Below are 20,769 nucleotides of genomic sequence, written 5' to 3'. Positions count from 1 at the left end.
AGCCTTTTGGAGATGAGTGTCCTTGCCAGGGATATAGCTCAGCAGCACAAGCGCCTGCCTGGCAAGCCCAAGGGCCTGAGTTTGATTCCCGGTACAAAAAAAAAAAAAAGAATAGAGATGACTGTCCAAACTGCAACCCCAAATCCACTTATTTATCACAAAGTGTCAACACTGCAATTGAACCTGAATACTGAGGTTTTGGTTTAGAAAAAAGCTCATGTGTTAACATCTTTTGCATTAAAAGAGAAACACCATATATGTCATAGGCTCACCACTACTGACCTAGGGGATTATTTACACAGATAATGGGAGTGTAGCATCTAATATTTCGGTATATACAATCAGCCCTCTGTATCCATGGGCTTTACATCTGCAGGTTCACCAAGCACAGATCAAAAGTATTTGGGGACCAAAACTATTAAACACTGACTTTTCCCCTTGTCATTACCTCTTAAAGCATACGCTACCACAGCTCCTGATAGCATTTTTACTGTGCTAGGCAATATAAGTAGTCCAGCAAGGAGAAAAGGTGCAGGGAGAGTACATGAGTTTCTCAGCACCTACTTTGTGAATTTTCCTACAGGACAGGAGCACTTGCAGGGTATCAGAGGGGTCTGGGAACCAATGCCCCTAAGACACTGAGGGGTGACAGTGCATTAAACACTTTTTCTCGGATGACTCAATACTAACTTCAATAAAGAAATATTAAAAACTAAGCAAAACCAGCACATTATAAATAATTACTAATTTTTTTCCTTTATGTGCAATATTAGGCAGAAATATTCCTTTTGTTTGTCTTGTTTTGTTTTTGTCTTTTTTGAGACACAGTCTCACTATGCAGTTCAGTCTAGCTTCAAACTCACAGTGATCCTCCTGCCTCAGCCTCCTGAGTGCTGGGATTACAGGTGTGCACCACCACATCTGGCCTACGCAGGCATATTCTTAAGTATACCTTATCTCTACAGAAGGTATAGCACCCTAAAAATGAGATGCAAAGTAGATCCCACACACACACTAGGAATTAAACCCAAGGCCTGCCCACTCACATATATTCCTAGCCTTCCTTTTGAGACAGGTCTAAGCTACCCAGACTGGTTTGAACTCGTAACTCACTGGGTTTGAACTTATGACCCTCCTGCCTCAGCCTCCTAGAGTGTTAAGATTATAGGCATCCACCACCACACCTGGCTGCAAGGTGAATTTTAACTTGAGGCTAGCAAATATGATATGCAACAAACTTTAGTGCTTAAACATATAGTTAGTAACATATAGGCAATGTTCATTATGTTAACTGCAATGACATGGCAGGTTTGCAAAAAAATATATGAAAGATGCCACAGATATAATCAAAACTTTTTGCTTCAAACACTCAGATCTTTAAAAATGAATTAACTGCCAGACATGGTGGTGCACACCTGTAATCCCAGTACTCAAGAGGCTGAGGCAGTAGGATTGTTACGAGTTCAAAACTAGCCTGGAGCCGGGCGTGGTGGCACACACCTGTAATCCCAGCACTTAGGAGGCTGAGGCAGGAGGATCACTGTGAGTTTGAGGCCAGACTGAGCTAAAATAGTGAGTTCAAGGCCAGCCTGAACTACATAGTGAAACCCTGTCTCAAAACGACAAAAATAAATAAATAAATAAAAAGAATCACTTCTCTGAATAAACTGTATAGCATGTGAACTGTATCTCAATAAAGCTGTTACCAAAGTAAATCTTATTTCCTCAACTAATTAAAAGCCTGTGGTTGGAAAAAAACATCAAATTTTAATTTTCAATTAACTTTTAAGGTTACAAAATTTGGCTTTTTCTTCTTTGAAAGACTTCTAAATAAAAATTTACTAAAATTTTCCCTGGAACATACTATTCACCTTTACGGTAGTTCCTTGCATGCCGTCATGCACCCATTTTATTAATTATTAACAGTCTTCTGATTACTAACAGCTCTAACAAGCAAACCTTAAAATATATTTACAAGTAAATATTCTCACCTCTATACAATCAGCACAATTTTGAGTTTTAAATTCTTCAAGTAAATTGCAGTTTTCCGTTACAATTTTAGTTATGTGATACTTATCTATGTTTAGGAGAGAGTAAGAGAGAGTATTTGTTAAAAAAAACAGTATTGATGATATCCTAACTCAAGCAATTAAGTCCAAAAACTTAATTTCATTATTACAGTTAAACAGCCTGTGCATCTTGTAGTCTTTTTGTATATTAAACATATTTGAAAAATAAATGATAAAATGTTACCAGATTGCTGTGAATTTGATGTTTTTATTTTTAGCAATTAAAATCTGCTTTATTATTCATTAGCTTATTACCTAGTAATTCAGGGTAAATGCTCTGTCATGGCATGGTCCGTCCAAATAGGTCTCATAATCACTCAAGTCACTTCTACAAACGTCACCAAGTCCTTACAGTGGATAAAGATGTAAAAAAACAAAAGCCTGGAGAACTATTTTTTTTCCTTTTCTTTCTTTCTCCTTCCCTTTCCCACCCCCTTCCTCTTTTCTCCCCTTCCTCCCCTGCTTCTCTCCCTCCATTCCTTCCCTACTTTGGGGTTTGAGAGACAGAATCTTGCTTTTTAACCTAAGATGGTCTTGAACTTGCTATGGGGTGGGGAGCAGTTGAGCCACACTCAACTCCTTGAGATTAGAGCAAAGCCAGGCCCAAGGACACGGAATGCCAGAGGCAGACTGTGTGAACATGTTCACCTGCAGCTCAGCTGCCTATGAGCCGGTGTCTGGCCTTGGTGCTTGCTCTTCCTTATTAAGTATAGTACGGACAGTTTGAGAATGCTTTGCCTTCAGCGTTCCCAGTAAATCCTGAGACCTTGCACTCTGGATCCCATTGTGCGTTTTTTCCTGTTTTTACTTTGTATAAATAAAGACGCTGGGGCTGGGACACTGTCACTGCCCCTCGGTCAGAAAGGTAAGGTCCCACCTGGTCCCAGCGTTTCTTTTAGTACGTGTCTATAGTTTTCTCTTAATCTCTCACCGTCCCCTCTCAGAACCCCACTCCCCATAAACGTCACAGCACTATTTAGCCCAGGCAGGCCATGAAATGACAATCCTTCTAATGCAGCCTCCCCAGTACTAGGACTTAGAAAACTATTTTCTAAAATCTATGTATAACAAATAAAGTATTATAAATGCCTTTATTCAATATGTCACTTTATACATGAAATGCTAATAATGAGAAGTTACCTGAAATACTATCCTTTTTTTTTTTTGGCTTTTTTCCAGTACTGGGAATTGAACTCATGACCTTGCACTTGCCAGGCAGGTGCTGTGCCGCTGAGCTAAATCCCCAGCCCCTGAAATACTATTCTTATAAGAATTTAATGAACTGTACTAGATATCCAAGTTTGTGTAAAAAAATTAGCCTCATTTTTTGCATTTTTATATAAAAAAGATTTTTAAAAACACTGACAAAAATTTTATTACAATAAAATTATAGTTAAGCCTTTAGCCAAATACTATTTTCCAAGGTGATAAGAATACCTAAAGTTTTAACATTCAAGAAAGGAACTGGGAATGTAAACAAGTAAAGTAATATTAAGGGAAAGAGCATGACTAAGGGACAAAAACCTGGGCTTTATGATCACAGTCCTCATTGTCATCTAGGTTCTACTACATATTGGAAGGCAGAAATATCACTTAAAGTTTTAAATTTGCTTACTTCTGCAACAGATAATAATAGCCACTGTGCAGGGCTACTTAAAGATAGGACACAGGAAAGCATCAGAAATTAACCCACATAATACTGCTTCTCTATTTCCACCATAAAATCCATTCTGTAATTCAAAACCTCTGCAACAGTACAAAGAACAACTTTTATCAGTGTAACACATCCCAATGTCTAACAAACCTATCAAAAAGATCTGTGTGGGGCAATTCAGAATGCCTCCTGTTCCCTTTCCTATTCCCCAATAAACTTTCCTACTCTTAACCTCCCTTGCTCCTTAGAATTCACTCTCCCACTTCAGGGAACACAAACTTGGCATATCTGACATCTAGCATTTCCCCTACATCACCCTGGAGGTCCCACTGAGATAACTGGATGGAGGTGAGAGTTTGCTTTTGATTCGTAGGTTCTGGATTGCAACTCACTTAAGTAATCAAAACTTATCATCCTTGAATTTTCTGCATGGTCTTTTGTTAAAATGATGGCAAATTTGAGCTGAGAACATGGGAAGACTATGTCTCTTTGATGGGACATGCTATTCCTGTTTTGTACATGTTACATTTGGAATAACGGCTGAATTTATCGGCGTTCCTTGTTTGACCTAACTGTTGTGGTTCTTAACGCAGACAACAGCACTAGGGAAAAAAAGTGTTAGAGCTCCTCTTAGTGGACTTTGATATAAAATGCTGTAAAATGGGTCTTTTCAAATCTAGTTTACATTTAAGAAACTTACATGCCTAGTAATAATTCTCAGGACACCTTCTTCCAGTTAACAAGGCAGCAGGCTGGCAGCCAGTCTTAAGACTTGGGGCCAGGTTTCACTGAGACAAACTGGCCCAATCCTCCTCTAGACTCTAGAGGGCACGTTGAGCCTGCTCTGTGGAACTTTCTTTTCTTGTCTGATCTTCTGCTGGTGAGGAGGCATCTTAGCTCTTGAGAGTTCCCATTCTTGCCTTTCCTGGCTGAGAGCGATGCCTCGTGAGCAGGCCGTCTCAGTAACTCACCATGAGCCTAAGAAGAAAAGGCCTCCTTTTCTGAACTCATTTCTGATCTGTCCCCGCTACTTTGTAACTTTCCTTTTTAAAGGCACGTAACAGCCTGGTGTGGTGGAACATGCCTTTAATCCCAGCATTCAGGAGGCTAAGGCAGGAGGATCACCGTGAGTTTGAGGCCAGCCTGGGCTACAATGCAAGCTCAAGACCAGCCTAAACTGCATTGTGACAGCCTGTCTCAAAAACACAAAATTAAATAAAGACAGGTAATATTAGAGAAAGCAGAACCTATTCCTCCTATCCAACAACTACGATCCTTTAAGTTGAACCTGTAGAAAATGAGTGTTAATACCGAAGTCAGGGAGGTCATCTTAAATGAAGAGAGCTCAAGCTTTTATCACTTACAGAACTTAAACAAACAGTGATTGTTGTGCCAGCTAAGTTAAACATGCTTAGAGCAGCTGCCATGCTTCAAAGGACAGGTTCCCCAACACCTTCCGGTGAATCTCCACTCAAGCCAATGTTGACCAGACAGGCAGCTGGATTCCTTTCTGGAGACAGATCTCTGCTTGCACAGAACCAGTGGAAGCTAATATGACAACTGAGAGATCATGGACAGGGGATGCTCTGGCAGATACCCAAAGGATCCTCAATGGAAGCTAGGTCCCAACAGCCCCACTGGGTAACCAGCAGAAAAATCTCCACTTATCCATTGTCTCTATCTGCATTCCTCAGTAAGGTGAGAGGTAACTGTCTTACCCATCTTCTGCTATCCTGCCCCAGAGTGACCAGAGATGACACTGTTACCCTCTTAAGCCTCCATTAAGAGTTGCGCTAACTCCCCGACATTTTTTTCCAGCTTGTTCTAAATTAACACTTCAGAACTACCTTGTAGTTAAGACTACCCACCACCATAGGTTGAGGCAGCTTTTAACAACTGTTTGCCCTTCATGGAGGAAAACAGCTATCAGAGAAGCGATTTACACTTATACCTTACATGTACTAAGAGTAAAAAGAGTTTTAGCCCGCCTTTTTTTTTCATGTGCATGTAGAAAACTGACAAACGTGCCTTTATTAACATGTGAGTTGTGACTGCCAGGCAATGGGTATGAATTTAACCTGTGAGCTTCAGAGACACAGAAATCTCAGAATGGATTTTGAGGAAAAGCCTTTTTCTGCTGCTGAGGAAGGTTGCCTAGGGGATTAGGGAGATAGCATAAATGTCTTGAAGACTTTGTCACCCTCGGGCCCAGGGTAGGATTCCTCCAAGCCATTTACTTGACTCTGTCTGTCTCTAGAGGTGAGCTCTTTTGCAGGCTGGAAAGTGTTCCAATTTTCCCCTTGATCTATCTTCCTCACTCTCTTTCAAAATATTGGAAAGCAATGGTTTAGATCTCTTCATTATTGGTTTAGCAAACAATGCTTCCTTCTTTAAACATGACTGTTACAGCTGGAATCAACTGTAACTCATGCTTTGGGAAACACCAGCTGGAGTTAAAAATACAAGTTCCCAGGGAAGATGGGGTCACGAGCTGGTAAAAGATAGACAGTCCATCCCAACCTACCTTCCACCCTCCAGATAGCAGCCACCTGCTCTGAAGCAGAGCACAACTTGAGAGACAACTGTATCAAGTAGAAATTAAAGGGATGCCGATGCTTTCTCTTGTATTTCAGTTGGGAGTCTCAATCTCTTACTGCTTTGGAATGTATTCTTAAGCACTAGAAAATGTCTGACCCTTACATATTAAAAATATATATATATACTAAAATATTTTACTGTGTGCATACCTGGCCTGCCTACCCTCTAGAGTGAAAAAGAAATGCTGAGGGAAGTACTGATTATGATGCTGCTTCACAACTAGAATCAAATTGTAAGAAAAAGGGAAAATGGTCAGAATTGCCTTTCATTCAGACTTTGCATAAAGAAATATTATAATCCTTACTTGTATTCAAAATATAAATATAAGCCACAGGAAAACCAGACATCTCTGGCCCCTAAGACACAATTAGATGCATGCACTATCACTGAGCTTCAGGCTATTCTTCTTTGACCTTTAGACCCTGATAACAAGGTTTTCAAGGTAACCTTAATCTCACCTACTATACCATACCTGAGAACAAAGATTCCAAGGCAACTTTAATCAAAGCCACATTCACCACGAGTCTGGGGTTTCCCCTGCCTCTCTTTCAGATCCTAAGAGTGGGGCTTCTCAGCCAGCAATAACTGAAGCCTCTATTGGATTATATTCATCCTAGGCTCGTTTTGTTCCAGACCTTCAAGGACAGTAAGTAAATGGCAGATACAGGACTACCGGTGTTCATTTATCCTTTTCTCTCAGTGACCTCAAACAGATCAAACAAGATCTAGGAAAGTTTTCAGGTGACCTTGATAGGTGCACTGAGGTCTTTAGAGGACTTATTCAGACCTATGAAACAGACTGGAAAGATGGAATGTATACTTAAATCAAACATTGACTTCTAATGAGAAAAAATGGGTACAGACTTTAATCTGTGTTTCTTAAGTGTATTACACATACCCTCACATACATATTTTCAGAGTAGGTTTAAGTAGACCCTAGCAAGCCTACTATGGAGGGAAGTTACCTAGACAGCTAGATAGAGAAGCCACAATTTCCTGAAGACCTCTTTGTCCAAAGGCCAAAACTTCAAGCCCGGCGTGGTGGCACACACCTATAATCCCAGCACTCAGGAGACTGAGGCAGGAGGATTATTTCAAGCTCAAGGCCAGTCTGGGCTACAAAGTGAGCTCAAGTCCAGCCTGAACTGCACAGCGAGACCCTGTCCCAAAAAGACAAAAGCAAAACAAAACAAAGCAAAGGCCAAGACTTCTTCTGGACTATTACCTGTCTCTGTCTTTCCCGAGAGGTGAGAGATCTGTTTTTCAGATTGGGATTTTATAACTTTTTGATTCAGAGTCATTTTTAGAAAGTAAGGCCTAAACAATATAGTTGGAGCAATGTTATTTGCTCTCTCTCTCTCTTTCAAAAGGTTAAAAAGCAGCCATTCAGGTTCTTTGCTTATTGGCAATGCAGTTGGAGTCAATCATAGCCTTTGTCTTAAGGTGTGCATGTTTTGCTAAGGATTAGAGACCCACCCAAGCTCCTGATCTTAATTGCTTTTCTACATCTGAGATAGTTACCATTTAGTTCTTGTGCAACACTTAAAGAGTCACTCTCCTTCCCCTTCTCCACTGCCCTGCCTCAGAGAAATGATGCAGTTTGCAACAGAGTTTGGTCCAAGACAATTCTTTCCTCTCTGGCTGCTGAATTTCAGGACCAAGTCTCCAGAACAGTGGTGAGTTTCCCCTCCCTGGAACCCTTCTAGGGTGAAGCTAACCTTCACTTATCTCCAGGCCATATTTACTTTTTTGTTGTTGTTGTTTTAGGTACTGGGGATTGAACTCAGGACCTTGCACTTGCCAGGCAGGTGCATGTGCCATTAAGCTATATCCCCAGCCCCCTCCAGGCCATATTTAAAAAGCTGGTCTAATGCCAGGCGTGGTGACTCACACCTGTAATCCCAGCACTCAGGAGGCTGAGGCAGAAGGATCATGAGTTCAAGACCAGCCTGGGCTACAAAGTGAGCTCAAGGCCAGCCTGAACTGCATAGCAAGACCCTATCTCAGAAAGACCAAAAAAAAAAAAAAAAAAAAGACCTCTAAAATATGTAATTAGTATTATGAAATATGAAGAAAATGTTTAAATGGGAAAGGGAATTTCAGAGGAGGTAGGAGGAAAAGAAGGGAAAAGAAAAAAATGGTAAGGAAAAATAGAAACAAAGCTTTTGCAAATAAGGAGGGAAAGAGGGGCTAAAGGGCGGGTAGGGGAATGGGAAAAAGAAAGAATCAAGTTGTATCACATACAGGTACAAGTACCCTACAATGAATGTAATCATTATGTATACCTAAAATATATCAATAAATTTAATAAAAACAATTAAAAACTGGTGTAGATTTAATCCTGAAACTCTCAAAGAATGAATGTAGAAGTTTTAGGCCAAATTTACCTGCCTTTTAGCCCTTAAGCCGAACTGGAGATTAACTCCTCTTACTTCCTTCTCTCCTCAAGAATGATGCTGACTGGTTTCTATAGCACAGTTAAGTTCAATGATAGAACAACATTCCTAGGGGACCACTTGAGTTTAATAACAATTTTAAACAGAAACAGGTATTAAAGAATAGGCAAAGCCCTGTCCCCTGGGGACTGCCTTATTCAACATGATTTCTCTCCAGAACATCTTACCAGGCCGGCCACTATTCTCGGAGATATGCTAACTGAGGATCTGACCAAGGAAGCCCTAGAGCTAGGCATGGTCCAAGGATCACAAGGAAGGGGGCCCAGGTGCACAGTAAGAGGAGCTAACCCGGTTCTGGCCACTTCCTTGCACCTCCAACCTGCCACCACTGGCACGGGGCAGGGTGATGTATAAGGGATGCCTTACAATGGGCACAGAGGAAGAGGGACAGGTGGGGACACTTTCTTTCCCTTTGTTTCTTTTCAAAACGGAAAAACACTTGTCATAGGTAGACATCTACAGCAGAGCCAGTTGGAGCCTCAGCAGGCCTTCCTCCCCCACCATTTGGAATCCATACTTAGCTCCAAAGAGTGCCACCTAGTCTCTCTCTACCCAAACCTGGCCTGGTGCCCCCTGCAAATAGTTAAAATTACCTCTAACGGACTGTCCCTTTAGAGGGAATAGTCACAGGTGGCTATCAAAAGGCAGATTTGGCTATCAGCTGTGACTATGGCTATCAAAACAACTATGGCTATCAAAGCAACAATGAGGAGCTTGTACAGATGGGTATTCCAATCAGATAAACCATCAGCCTAGGGCCCGTCTTAAGGGTCTTTGCTTTCACAGGTGTAGAAGACTTTTATTCCTTCTGATTCTTTTTACAAGAGATCTCTCTTAGTTCACCTGCAAAAAGTTCTGACTAGTCTATTTATAGTTACAAACTTAAAAACTGTAAAAGACTTACTAACTTGGCCAAATACACCTGAGTGCACTCTGGTCTATTAACAAATGTCTTCTATGTGTCTGTATGTCTGTCTATGCAATTTGTGACTGGTTACAATATTACAGCTGATTTCAACAATTTTTTTTCTTATTTTTGCCTTTTGGGATTTTTAAAATATTTGGCTGTAACTTAAAATGGCTTATAGGTGTCATTAGAGCTAAGAACATGCTTCCACCCAAGTTGCCAGCTGATACCCTCCATGAGTAGGGGATCTAAGAGACATCTGATTACCACCACTATGCCAGTCCTGTAAGAGCTCTTTATGTGTGTGGGGGGGGTTCTTTCTGGATGTGGCTCTTTCCCCAACCTGCCTACCCATTTTGGTGCTCATGCTTTGATTACGCACGCTTTAATTTCTTGGAAAATCTGTTTATTCTTCCTAGAGGCTATCAAACTCTAAGTGATCATGCAGATGGAACCCACAACAAATGTGCCAGAATCCTGTCACAAGGATCCATACAGTGACCTTATAAAGGGAATTCGTAACTGCTAAACTGCAACAGGACTTCTAGCTAAGGTCCATCAGGTTACCTCCCTGGAGAAGACCCTAACTGCGGTCTCCCCTACACTGAGACTCCTCATCTTGAAGCAGCTAGACGGAAACTTATGGATCCTGCTTCAGAGAGGGGAATGTTACAGATGGCTAAGTTAGGCAGAAATATTGCAGACAGTTAGACAGGGCTGGGCCCTCAAGGGCGTCAGCGTAGCAAATGGAAATGCATGTAAACTGTGGCTGAAGGCACAAATGAAGATTAAAGTCACAGTGGCTAGATTTATGTATTTCCCTAAGAGATGCACAGAGGCTTGCAATTACTGGTATCACGCTTTTGAGATTTCCCATTATCTCATTAGGGGTAGGTCATCCTCTCACACACTCTAAGAGTAAGACTACTAAGACTTAAGACAAGACCAAAACTATAAATTAGCGACCAAGGTTAATGATGTCACGAAGTGACCTTGCTACCACTGGATCAACATTACCTAAATGACTATGCTTACAATCTTACTGGCTGATTGTAATTTTGACCCACGTTGTATCTGCCTCAGGATTTTGCTCTATAAAACTTCCCTTAAAAGATGAGCTTGTTGGCAACCTATTCAGGGGCCCTCATGTCTCTCAGGAGCTATTCCTATTCTCACTCCTATTCTCCAACCAATTCTCCCACTCTAAAAAGAAAAGAAGAAAAAGAAAGATCTGTGTGTACTGAGGTATAATTCCTCTCCAGTATTAAGTTATTAGCAAAATTTATCTTTTTCTCAGTGGAGATGGCCAATAATTGGTCATTATCTACTAAAGAGCCAAATATTTCCTGTTTCAAGATTCCTGTAGCTGGGCTGGGGATTTAACTCAGTGGAGCAGTGCTTGCCTGCCAAGTTTGAGGGCCTGAGTTCGATTCTCAGTACCCAAAGGAAAGATTCCTACCAGGCACGGTGGCGCAGGCCTGTAATCCCAGCACTTGGGAGGGTAGGCAGGAGGATTATTGTGAGTTTGAGACCAGCCTGGGCTACAAAGTGAGCTCAAGGCCAGCATGAACTGCACAGCGAGACCCTGTCTCAAGAAAGACCAAAAAAAAAAAATTCCTGTAGCTGTTCTATAAAAATACTCCTAACGTTCAAATGCTTTAAAGAAAAAATAGGTAAGAAAGTAAAAGAAATATGCAAGGCAGTTTGTTTATACATAAAAGAATAGCAGATTCACATGAAAATGAAAATCATAATCTTAGTTTGTATAATGTTTCTTATGAATAAGAATACATGAACCTTGGCTGTGGACTCAATCTGAGTATGATGAATAATAATTTATGAGGTCCATTAGGCAAGCGGGATTCTTTTAAAGCATGGTGACACAAAAATCACTAAGTCAGTAAATGGAGAATAAAACCAACCAGGTTAAATTTCTCTTATTCCAGCATTAAAACAGAAAAACCATACTTTAAAATTCCTCAAATAAATCAGAAATCACATTAAAAGCACATCCCACTTTCCCAAATCACACCTTTAAAGACAGAGTCAACAATTTAAAGCATTTATACTTACATTCAGTAAAGAAAATACTTAACAAAGGCCAACTACTGTCAAGTGATCCTAATTTAGGTAGAATTGTTACATCGCCTGTGTATTTGATCCAATTTAAAGCTTCTTCCATGGCCAACATTTTCTGTTTCAAAAAGAGGAATGAAGAATAGGATTTGGCTATTAATTCTAAATTTGTGTGTGGCATTACAAATTTATTGGACACAGTATTTTCAGTTCCTTAACACAAAACTTACACACCCCCATATGTTCGTTATTCCATCATGCAATGGAGAACAGTTAGACTCCAACACACAAGTAAACATAAACATGACACACATATGTTACATTTGCAGGTGAACTCAAGCCATCCTCAGAGCTCAGGATGCTTCTGCAATGTGTACAAACCTGGAAGTTGAGGTCTACAACTTGGCAGGGGCTGCCCTAGGTAGCAGGACAGTACGAGGATTAGGGTTCTCAGATCTTGTATAAACTAGGGCTTGCATTCTTACCGCAAGGTAAAGGTCGCCCACAGGGACTATGTATTCTACATGGCCTATGGCCAACACTGTCATGAGATAAACATCAAGGGAAGGGTGTGACTGGGCAAATGGGCACTCAGTGCAGTGATGTTCATGAAAGGTCGAGTCCACAGAAGTATTCTTTGCTCTTCTAGTGTGAAGTAACTTCAGAGATTAAATAGCTCTGTTGTTATTCCTGGTATCAGGCTTAAAGGAAACATGTAGACATTTATGTCTTAAGCAGCATTAAAAATTGGTTTAAGGAAGCTGGAGATTACCTAGCAATTATGTATCAAAAAACATTCATACCAGGGACCTAATAATTTCATTCTGGGGAATATACGCCAGGGAAATAGCATAGAAGAGAAAAAAGAACTAACTTGTAAAAGAGGCCCAAAATGACACTACAAATATGAGTAAGAAAATGAAAATGAGCAAACCTGCAAAATAGCATTACTGAAGTAAAATACAAAAATCAGTATTACAAAATACTACACATAAAATACTGAGTTTGAGGACTCAACACATGGGAAAATGACTAGTGAGATGACTGCCTTTATTCACAGTGAGTATGCCGGTTTCCAGTATTTAACACTTACATTCTCTATTTTATAACCAATTTTCAATAAGCCTTCAATAAGGAACGAATCATTCTGCAAAATAAAAACAAAAAGAGCAAAACACACAACTTTTTTCCTTATTCCATCAATTATATTTGAATATTCTTTTCTCTTTTTTTTGGTACTGGCAATCAAATTCTGGGCCTCGTGCTTGCCAGGCAGACGGTGTACTGCTGAGCTACATCCCCGGCCCTATACCTGAATATTCTAATGAAAAAAAATCCTTCATTTTAGGTGCATTCCTTGCATAATGACACTTTGGCCAACTCACTAGTGAACCACAAACAGGACAGCAGCCCTGTAAGACTGCATAATGAAGATAAAAAACTACTGTGCGACACTGAGGCTGTGGTGACATCACAGCATAATGCAGTGCTCTGCTCGAGTTCATGTTGGTACTGAGGTAAAATTTACTGTACTGCCAGTCACATAAAAGTATAGTGTGAACAATTTCATAAAGTTCATACCTGATAATCACAATAAATGGTGTATGCATTTACTAAAATAAACTCTGTTTTGCCATTTTTGACTGTACTTACTCTTAAAAACTGTGAAACAATATGGTATGTTATGGAGTCTCACAGCTTGTGTTTACTGTGTCCCTTGACTGCATCAGCAGAGCAAATCAAGTAACTGACCTATCCCATCTAGGGTTGAATACTCTATGACTTTCATACAATGAGACAGAAAATCATGCATTCCTTAGACTGTATGCCTATTTTTTTGAGGGGGGGCTACTGGGAATTGAATTCAGGACCTTCCACTTGCCAAGCAGGTACCATGGGAAAATGACTAGTGAGATGACTGCCTTTATTCACAGTGAGTATGCCGGTTTCCATGCTGCTGAGCTATCTCCCCTGACCCTATATGCCTATTTTTTTGGTCTTTTTTGAGACAAGGTTCCACTATGCAGTTCAGGCTGTCCTTGCACACACTGTATAGCCCAGGCTGGCCTCGAACTCACAGTGATCATCTTGCCTCAGCCTCCTGAGTGCTAGGATTAACAGGTGTGCACCACCAGACCAGGCTTGTATGGCTATTTTTAAACAAGGAACGACTATATGACTGTATGAACATAGGAATATACTTCCCATAAACAATAATCATTTTACCCATACAAATCCCAAAGAATTCAGAAAGTCTTTTATAGGATTCTGATGATAAAATGATTTTATGTAACTTGTAGATATGTAGATTTTTAAAATTCATTATACCTAAGTCTTTTATAAAAGTACACTGGTAGCCGGGTATGGTGGTGCACACCTGTAATCCCAGCACTCCGGAGGCTGAGGCAGGAGAATCGTTTTGAGTTCAAGACCAGCCTGGACTACAAAGTGAGCTCAAGGTCAGCCTGAACCGCATAGCGAGACCCTGTCTCAAAAAGACCAAACAAACAAATAAATAAATAAAGGTCACTGACTGGTAAGTTATTGCAAAGAATCATCAGCAAGAAATAAATACAAAAATGCCCTTGCTGAGACTTAAGTATGAATCAGAATAGTATCAAGAACAATACTTGGCTCCTGAAGCAACTGAAATGAGAAATTATCAAATGGCTTTGGAGAATATACCCCCCCCACACACACAGATTTTCTTTTTTCTTTTTTCTTTGTCTTTTTGAGACAGGGTCTCTCTATACAGTTTAGGCTGGACTAGAGCTCACTTTGTAGCCCAGACTGGCCTCGACCTTGCAACAATCCTCCTGCCTCAGCCTCCCAAGTACTGGGATTATAGGTGTGCGCCACCACACCCGGCTACAGATTTTCTTTTTTTTTTTTCCGGTACCGGGAATTGAACTCACAACCTTGCGCTCACCAGGCAGGCGCTGTGCTGCTAAGCTAAATCCTCAGCCCCCGGCTACAGATTTTCAATGCAGTGCAAAGTTACTCTCTAAATCTACCCCAATGACAAAGGATTTGTAGACCGTAGTGTGCTTTTACATCAAAAGACAGAGCTCATCACTTTCAGAGCCTGTTAGGAAGGTTTCTATAAACCACAGCCCACTTTAATTTGTAACAAATTCAATTTCTATCCTTTAATGACAAGAAGCAGTCCTGATTCCTGCTATGCTACCTCAGAACCATGACACCAGCTATCTACCAATCACCTCAATATGGAGAACACTAACAGACACCAAAATAATCTCAGCTTTACAAAAACTAAAACTGTTATGTGTCAACTGCTATAAATTAGTAACATAGGCCTGACACCATGTATTTTTATGTATGGGTGGGAGAAACATATATTTTATCACTTACCGAAACTTTCTTTGCCAAATCCACAATATCTTCCATCAACTCAAGACATTGTAATTTCCTCAAACTTATCTCAGAAGCATGAGAACTGCTTAAAGACAAATTTTTAAAAAAATATTAGGTTTGCATATATATAAACTCATTGAACTTTTTACTTAACTATGTTATATAGCAACTAAAACAATCTAAAAAAATTCTTTCTTCACTCCACGTCACAAGCTATTTGCTATCCTCAGAGCACAACAGTTGGTCCCACAAACATATCCCTGAATTTCCTACTGTAAATTTTTATTTATAATAGCCAGCTGTGCATCTCAGTACCTTTCCCTGAGGGATATAGGAAGTGACTGTTTTTTTGGGTTCTTTTTTCCTTCATCTTTCTTTTCAGACAGGGTCTCACTATGCAGCTCAGGCTGGCCTTGAGCTCCCTTTATAGCCAAGGCTGGCCTCCTGCTTCAGCCTCCCGAGTGCTGGGATTACAGGCATGCGCCACCATGCCCCACAGGAAGCAATCTTTGTGTTTACTCACTTGGTACAACACCAGGCAAGGTGTGTGCACATGTGCAAAAGGGTCAAACCAGGATTTAAACCCACAGGATGCTCCATGGAACAGTGTTGCATATGCTTACCTGAGCATCACAGAGGGTATAATATATCCACAGCACGCAAGGATTTGTTTTTTGAAAAGTTTTATTTTGATTTTTCTAGAAGAAGTAGGCCCAATTCAACACAATGGCATGTGAAAAGCCAGATTTGGAAGTTTTAGAGGAGGTCAAAAGTGAATTATCAGATTACTTATGCATGGATGATAAAGATGATCCATTAGGGTAAAATACATGTTTTCGTAATACAAGAGCGGTATGGTGGTACATGATGAGGAGGACTTTTAATGTTGGACATGTGAGCCAAAGTGCCTGTGATAGTAAAATGGAGCAAGAATCGCAGGGAATACAGACCTCCTTGATTCAGATGATGGAGAAAACAGCAATGTGAATACATATTTGACTAGTTGAAATGTTGCAAAATGGTCACACAACCAAATGGAATGACCCAATGCTAGAAGTAGGTACAAAAATATAGTGAGGATCTTAGCAGGGGTGAAACAGATTGGATAGAATGCTAGCACTGCCATTCAATACTGGAAACTGTAACAGATGAAATGCTGTCAGATGCTATAAAATACACAAACCTGATATGAGAAATATGTTCTGTATGCACCAATAGCCATATTCAAAAATGTATTATGACACCTCACTAGCTGAACTGAAAGCATTCATTGGTCTGCCGTACTTAGGGATTTCTCATGGTAATTGCAAGAATATAGAAGTCTGATGGAAGAACAATAGGTCAAAATATGGCATAAAAATTACACCCTTGTAGAGGCAATGACTTATTATGCTTTCAATTTAGACATTTATCCTTGAACTCAGCCATCGGGTCCTTATTTATGCAGTAATAAACTGAATGATACTGTGAGCAGACTTGCTCCCACCTCCCAAATCAGAATATGACATTCAACAATTGGTTTACAGGTTTTCAACTGATGTTACATTTGCTAACAGCGCACAAGTTGACCAGTATAGGAAGTACGTGCAGGAACAAAGCAGAAATTTCAAATGAAATGCTGCAATTTCAAAACAGAGAACTGTATAATACAATCTTTGGATTTCAGAAAGATTTACATTGGTCTTGCATATGGAAAAACAACAACAACAAAGTGGAATTGATGTCAACATTGCACCACGATGGAAATACTGACAGGGAAACCTCAACAAAATGGAAGCCTGAGATGGTAACTTTCTACAAAAAACCAAAGGCAGAGTAGATGATGTTAATGAGTTATGCAGCAACTATGATGTCACTCTGAACACAAAGCCCTGGCCAATGGTTGTATTTTACTTGATCCTAAAAATGTGTGGCATAAATAGCTTGATAGTTTACAAAGAATATAACAAGTGCAAAATAGCATGGAGAAATTTTCTTACAGGACTGGGACTGGACCTCATAAGAGATCATTTAGAGCACAGGAGAAACAAAATGTTTCTGCCCAGGGAACTACGCAAAAGAATTGTGGGGCCGGGGATACGGCTCAGGGGCACAAGTGCCTGCCTGGCAAGCACAAGGCCCTGAGTTTGATTCCTGGTACCAAAAAAAAAAAAAATTGTGGACCACACTGGTGAGCTGACAAGTGAACAGGCGGGCACAGTATCCCAAAAACCTACTATCATCACAAGAAAACCCAAGAAGATATAAACTGTGCCCTGTAAGAAAGCACAGGAACACAAAACTATGTGCTATCAGTGTAAGTGATATTTGTATATGGAACACGCAATTTTTATGTATGAAGACTACCATGGTGTGACAATTGAAGCAAAGATTATTTTTGTTGTAGAGTTCTATTGGTATTTTCATTGTAGTTCACAAAGGTTTTTATTTCTACTATTGCCTCTTAGGTTTTGAAAACAAGTACACAGTTGATGTGTCTAGTCTAAGCATTCATTACGCATTTGATATTTTATTTTATTTCTTTATTTTTTTTTTTACTGACATCTCATTTCCCTGCTAAGTGCATGTCATAGAACATAAAAGGAAGCTCTGGACAAAACAGGAAATGACCAGAATGTGCTACCACACAGGAAAGGAAAGCTAAGCACATGTGCTGTTAGTGTAAGTAAGACAGGTGCATGGAACATGCAGTTGTCATGTGTGAAGACTGCCTTGGATGTGACAGTTGAAGCAATTTCTGTGGTAAACTTTTGTTTGTGTTTCACTGTAGTAGGTTTCTATATCTGACAAAACCTCTTAGGTTTTGTAAACTAGTACACAACTGATGTGAAATGTTGATGTCATTCTAAGAACTCATACATTTGATATTATATTGACATCTTATTTTCTTATTATTCAGGTTTGATGATTTAAGATTTTTTTGGGTAGAATGCAGTTAGCATTTTCATTGTAGTTCATATAGGAATTTCTTTCTGATTGTATCTCTTAGATTTTGCAAACAAATTCACAGCTGATGTGAAAGTGCCGATGTCTATTCTAAGCACTCATTACGCATTTGACATTTTATTATATTGACATCTTATTATTTAGATGTGATAACTAAAATACAGATTTTCTAAAAGAGTGCTATTGGTATTTTCATTGTAGTTCATAGTGGAATTTATTTCTGATGTCATCTCTTAGGTGCTATAAGCAAGTACACAGCCAACATGAAATGATGTTTATTCTAAGCATGCAATACGTATTAAGAATCAAATACTTTACTGACATTTTATGTTCTTGTTAACTACACATTGTATAATATAAGAACCTCCTGACAAAACACCAATGTCAAGTGTGTCCTACAAAAAGGCCAAGAAAGCAAAACACAGGTGCTGTCAGTGTAAGTGATACATGTGTATGGAAGGTGCTGTTGTCGTGTGTGAAGACTGCCTTAGGTGTGACAACTGAAGTAAAGATTTTTTTTGAGTGCTAGTGGTACTTTCATTGTAGTTCATGTAGGAACTTATTTCCGTTGTTCTCTTTTAGACTTTGTACACCACAAATCAGTCAATGTTGAAAATTTTGATGCTTTTTTTATAAACACTCGATAAATACTAAAAATGCATCACTTTATTTTTAAACATTTTTTCCTGTTAAGCGCTCATTGTCTAATAGAATAGAACTCATAAAATTAAAATTAATAATTCATCAAGCTGGGCATGGTGGTACACGCCTGTAATCCCAGCACTCAGGAGGCTGTGGCAGGAGGATGGTCATGAGTCTGAGGCCAATGTGGGCCACGTAAGTGAGATCAAGGCCAGCCTGCACTACATAGTGAGATGCTGTCTCAAAAAACAAACTAACAAAATGAATTCATTAATACGAATATCCTAAAGAATAAATATGGGTTTGACACACCCATGGTTACGCCCCCCTCTTCATTACAAAAAATGTGTTAGCTGTTAGACATACCAAATAGTGTATCTTTTTCTCTTTCTTGTACTACAGCACTGACATTTATAAAAGGGTATCGTTCCTGGCTCAGCGCTGAGCCCAGGATCTAATACTATTCAGAATGTATTCATTATAATGTTCAATTATATTAAAAACCCAAATATTTACTTTTTCTACTCAATTAAACAAAAATAAAACTGAATAGCAGGCAGGAATGAGGCATGACCCTCCCACTGTATTAGGCACTCCTTCGTGGCACGCGAAATATTTACTGCTGTTCATGGAAGAGAACATTGTAGGTGACATACCTGGGCTCCACACAGGGATGAAACCGCGGCACTATAGCAGCGTGCTGATGGTTAAAAAGAAGTGGCCAGAAGATATATATTTTAATGGCATCACAGTAATCGTGGAGGTCAGAAACTGGTTTACTGCACCATAAATTGCAGATGTCAAATTCTTAATTAAAATTTAAAAAAAGTTTTAAATTAGTCTTTGTGGCTCACCATTGAATAAATGAACAATGTTAATACAGAAATGGTGGGATGGGCTGGGAATGTAGCTCAGTGGTACAGGATTTGCCTACCATGCACAAGGCCCTCAATTTAATCCCCAGTACTACAGAAAAAAAAAAAAAAAAAAAAAACAGAAATGGTACAAGGGGATAAGAAAAAGCAAGGTGAACAGATGAGACATTTTAGCCACTTAGATACTAAGAATATTTAAGTGTTGGCTAAAACTGTACTTTAACAAAGAAAAGTTTTATGGAAACAATTTTTTTGTAAATGGGGAGGGCAGGGGAATGGGCAAATGTACAGATTCTCTAAGATGAATGTGATCATTATGTATATCTAAAATGTACTAATAAAGTCTGATCGAAAAAATAAAATATTGGACCTTTGGGGGGAAAACATAAAGTAATTTTTCTTAAAAAGTGAAGAATTCAGTCCAATTGTCCTTATTTTGCTTTTCAAATTAAAGTACAAATAAAAATATCATTGGGTCATTCAGTTGTTTGCATCTGCAACAAGTAGCATCATTTAGGAGATTATGTAAGATAAAAAAAAAAAGGTTTTAGTGAAAAAAATAGTAAGAATACTTTTTTGTGTGTGTCTGTTTGAGACAGGGTCTCACTATGCAGTTCAGGCTGGCCTTGAACTCCATGATCCTCCTATCCCAGCCTCCCGAGTACTGGGATTACAGGTGTGCACCACCACACCTGGCTTAAGGATACATTTTTAAGAGGCATAAATCTGCTGTGTGGATCTGACTAGAGGGATGGCCCTCCCCTTATGGTCTGTAAATAAAGTCACATTAACAAAACATTATACTCACCCAAATTTCCCTCTGTTTGGGCAAAATCTTTACAATGTTCACCCTAAAAAGAAGAAAATTATTTTTATTTGTATCAGCTATGCAAAAGTACAATGCTTGATTTTTAATCTAGAGCTTAGCAGAACTGAACTAAAAAAATTCTGGTGGCCATTTACTTACCTATCTGGACGCATCTTTAGCCAATCAGCCTTAATTTCAGAGCTTTTCCAGTGCTTCCTCTGAGCTTGTTTCTACACGCACACTGAAAGCTTTTCTACTTCTCAGTAAGAAATCCACTCCTGTTGGATTTCTTCAAATCCATTGCCTGTTCTCTGACGTCCATATTCTTACTACTGAGGTGCTGTTTATTTTCCCCTCTGAAGT

General features: G+C 39.5%; 1 protein-coding gene across 6 annotated transcripts in view; it reads right to left on the bottom strand.

The window, feature by feature from the left end:
- The window catches only part of Ttc3 (tetratricopeptide repeat domain 3), a 131,939-nt gene that overhangs the window by 81,337 nt on the left and 29,833 nt on the right, over positions 1-20,769 (bottom strand). For 2 of the 6 annotated variants that reach the window (XM_013504664.1, XM_013504668.1), the window contains exons 3-8: positions 20,407-20,449; positions 19,380-19,530; positions 15,133-15,220; positions 12,854-12,907; positions 11,758-11,878; positions 1,992-2,077 (exon numbers count right to left, since the gene is read on the bottom strand). In XM_013504664.1, the coding sequence (XP_013360118.1) occupies positions 1,992-2,077; positions 11,758-11,878; positions 12,854-12,907; positions 15,133-15,220; positions 19,380-19,530; positions 20,407-20,449 (543 nt within the window). Of the gene's footprint in view, positions 1-1,991; positions 2,078-11,757; positions 11,879-12,853; positions 12,908-15,132; positions 15,221-19,379; positions 19,531-20,406; positions 20,450-20,769 lie in introns of those variants that run through there. The other 4 variants (XM_013504667.1, XM_013504671.1, XM_013504669.1 and 1 more) reach the window with 4 other exon arrangements.

The sequence above is a fragment of the Chinchilla lanigera genome, unplaced genomic scaffold (genome assembly GCF_000276665.1).
Source record: "Chinchilla lanigera isolate Chin_1 unplaced genomic scaffold, ChiLan1.0 scaffold00006, whole genome shotgun sequence".
Lineage (NCBI taxonomy): Eukaryota > Metazoa > Chordata > Mammalia > Rodentia > Chinchillidae > Chinchilla > Chinchilla lanigera.
This window is presented reverse-complemented; position numbering and strand designations above follow the sequence as displayed.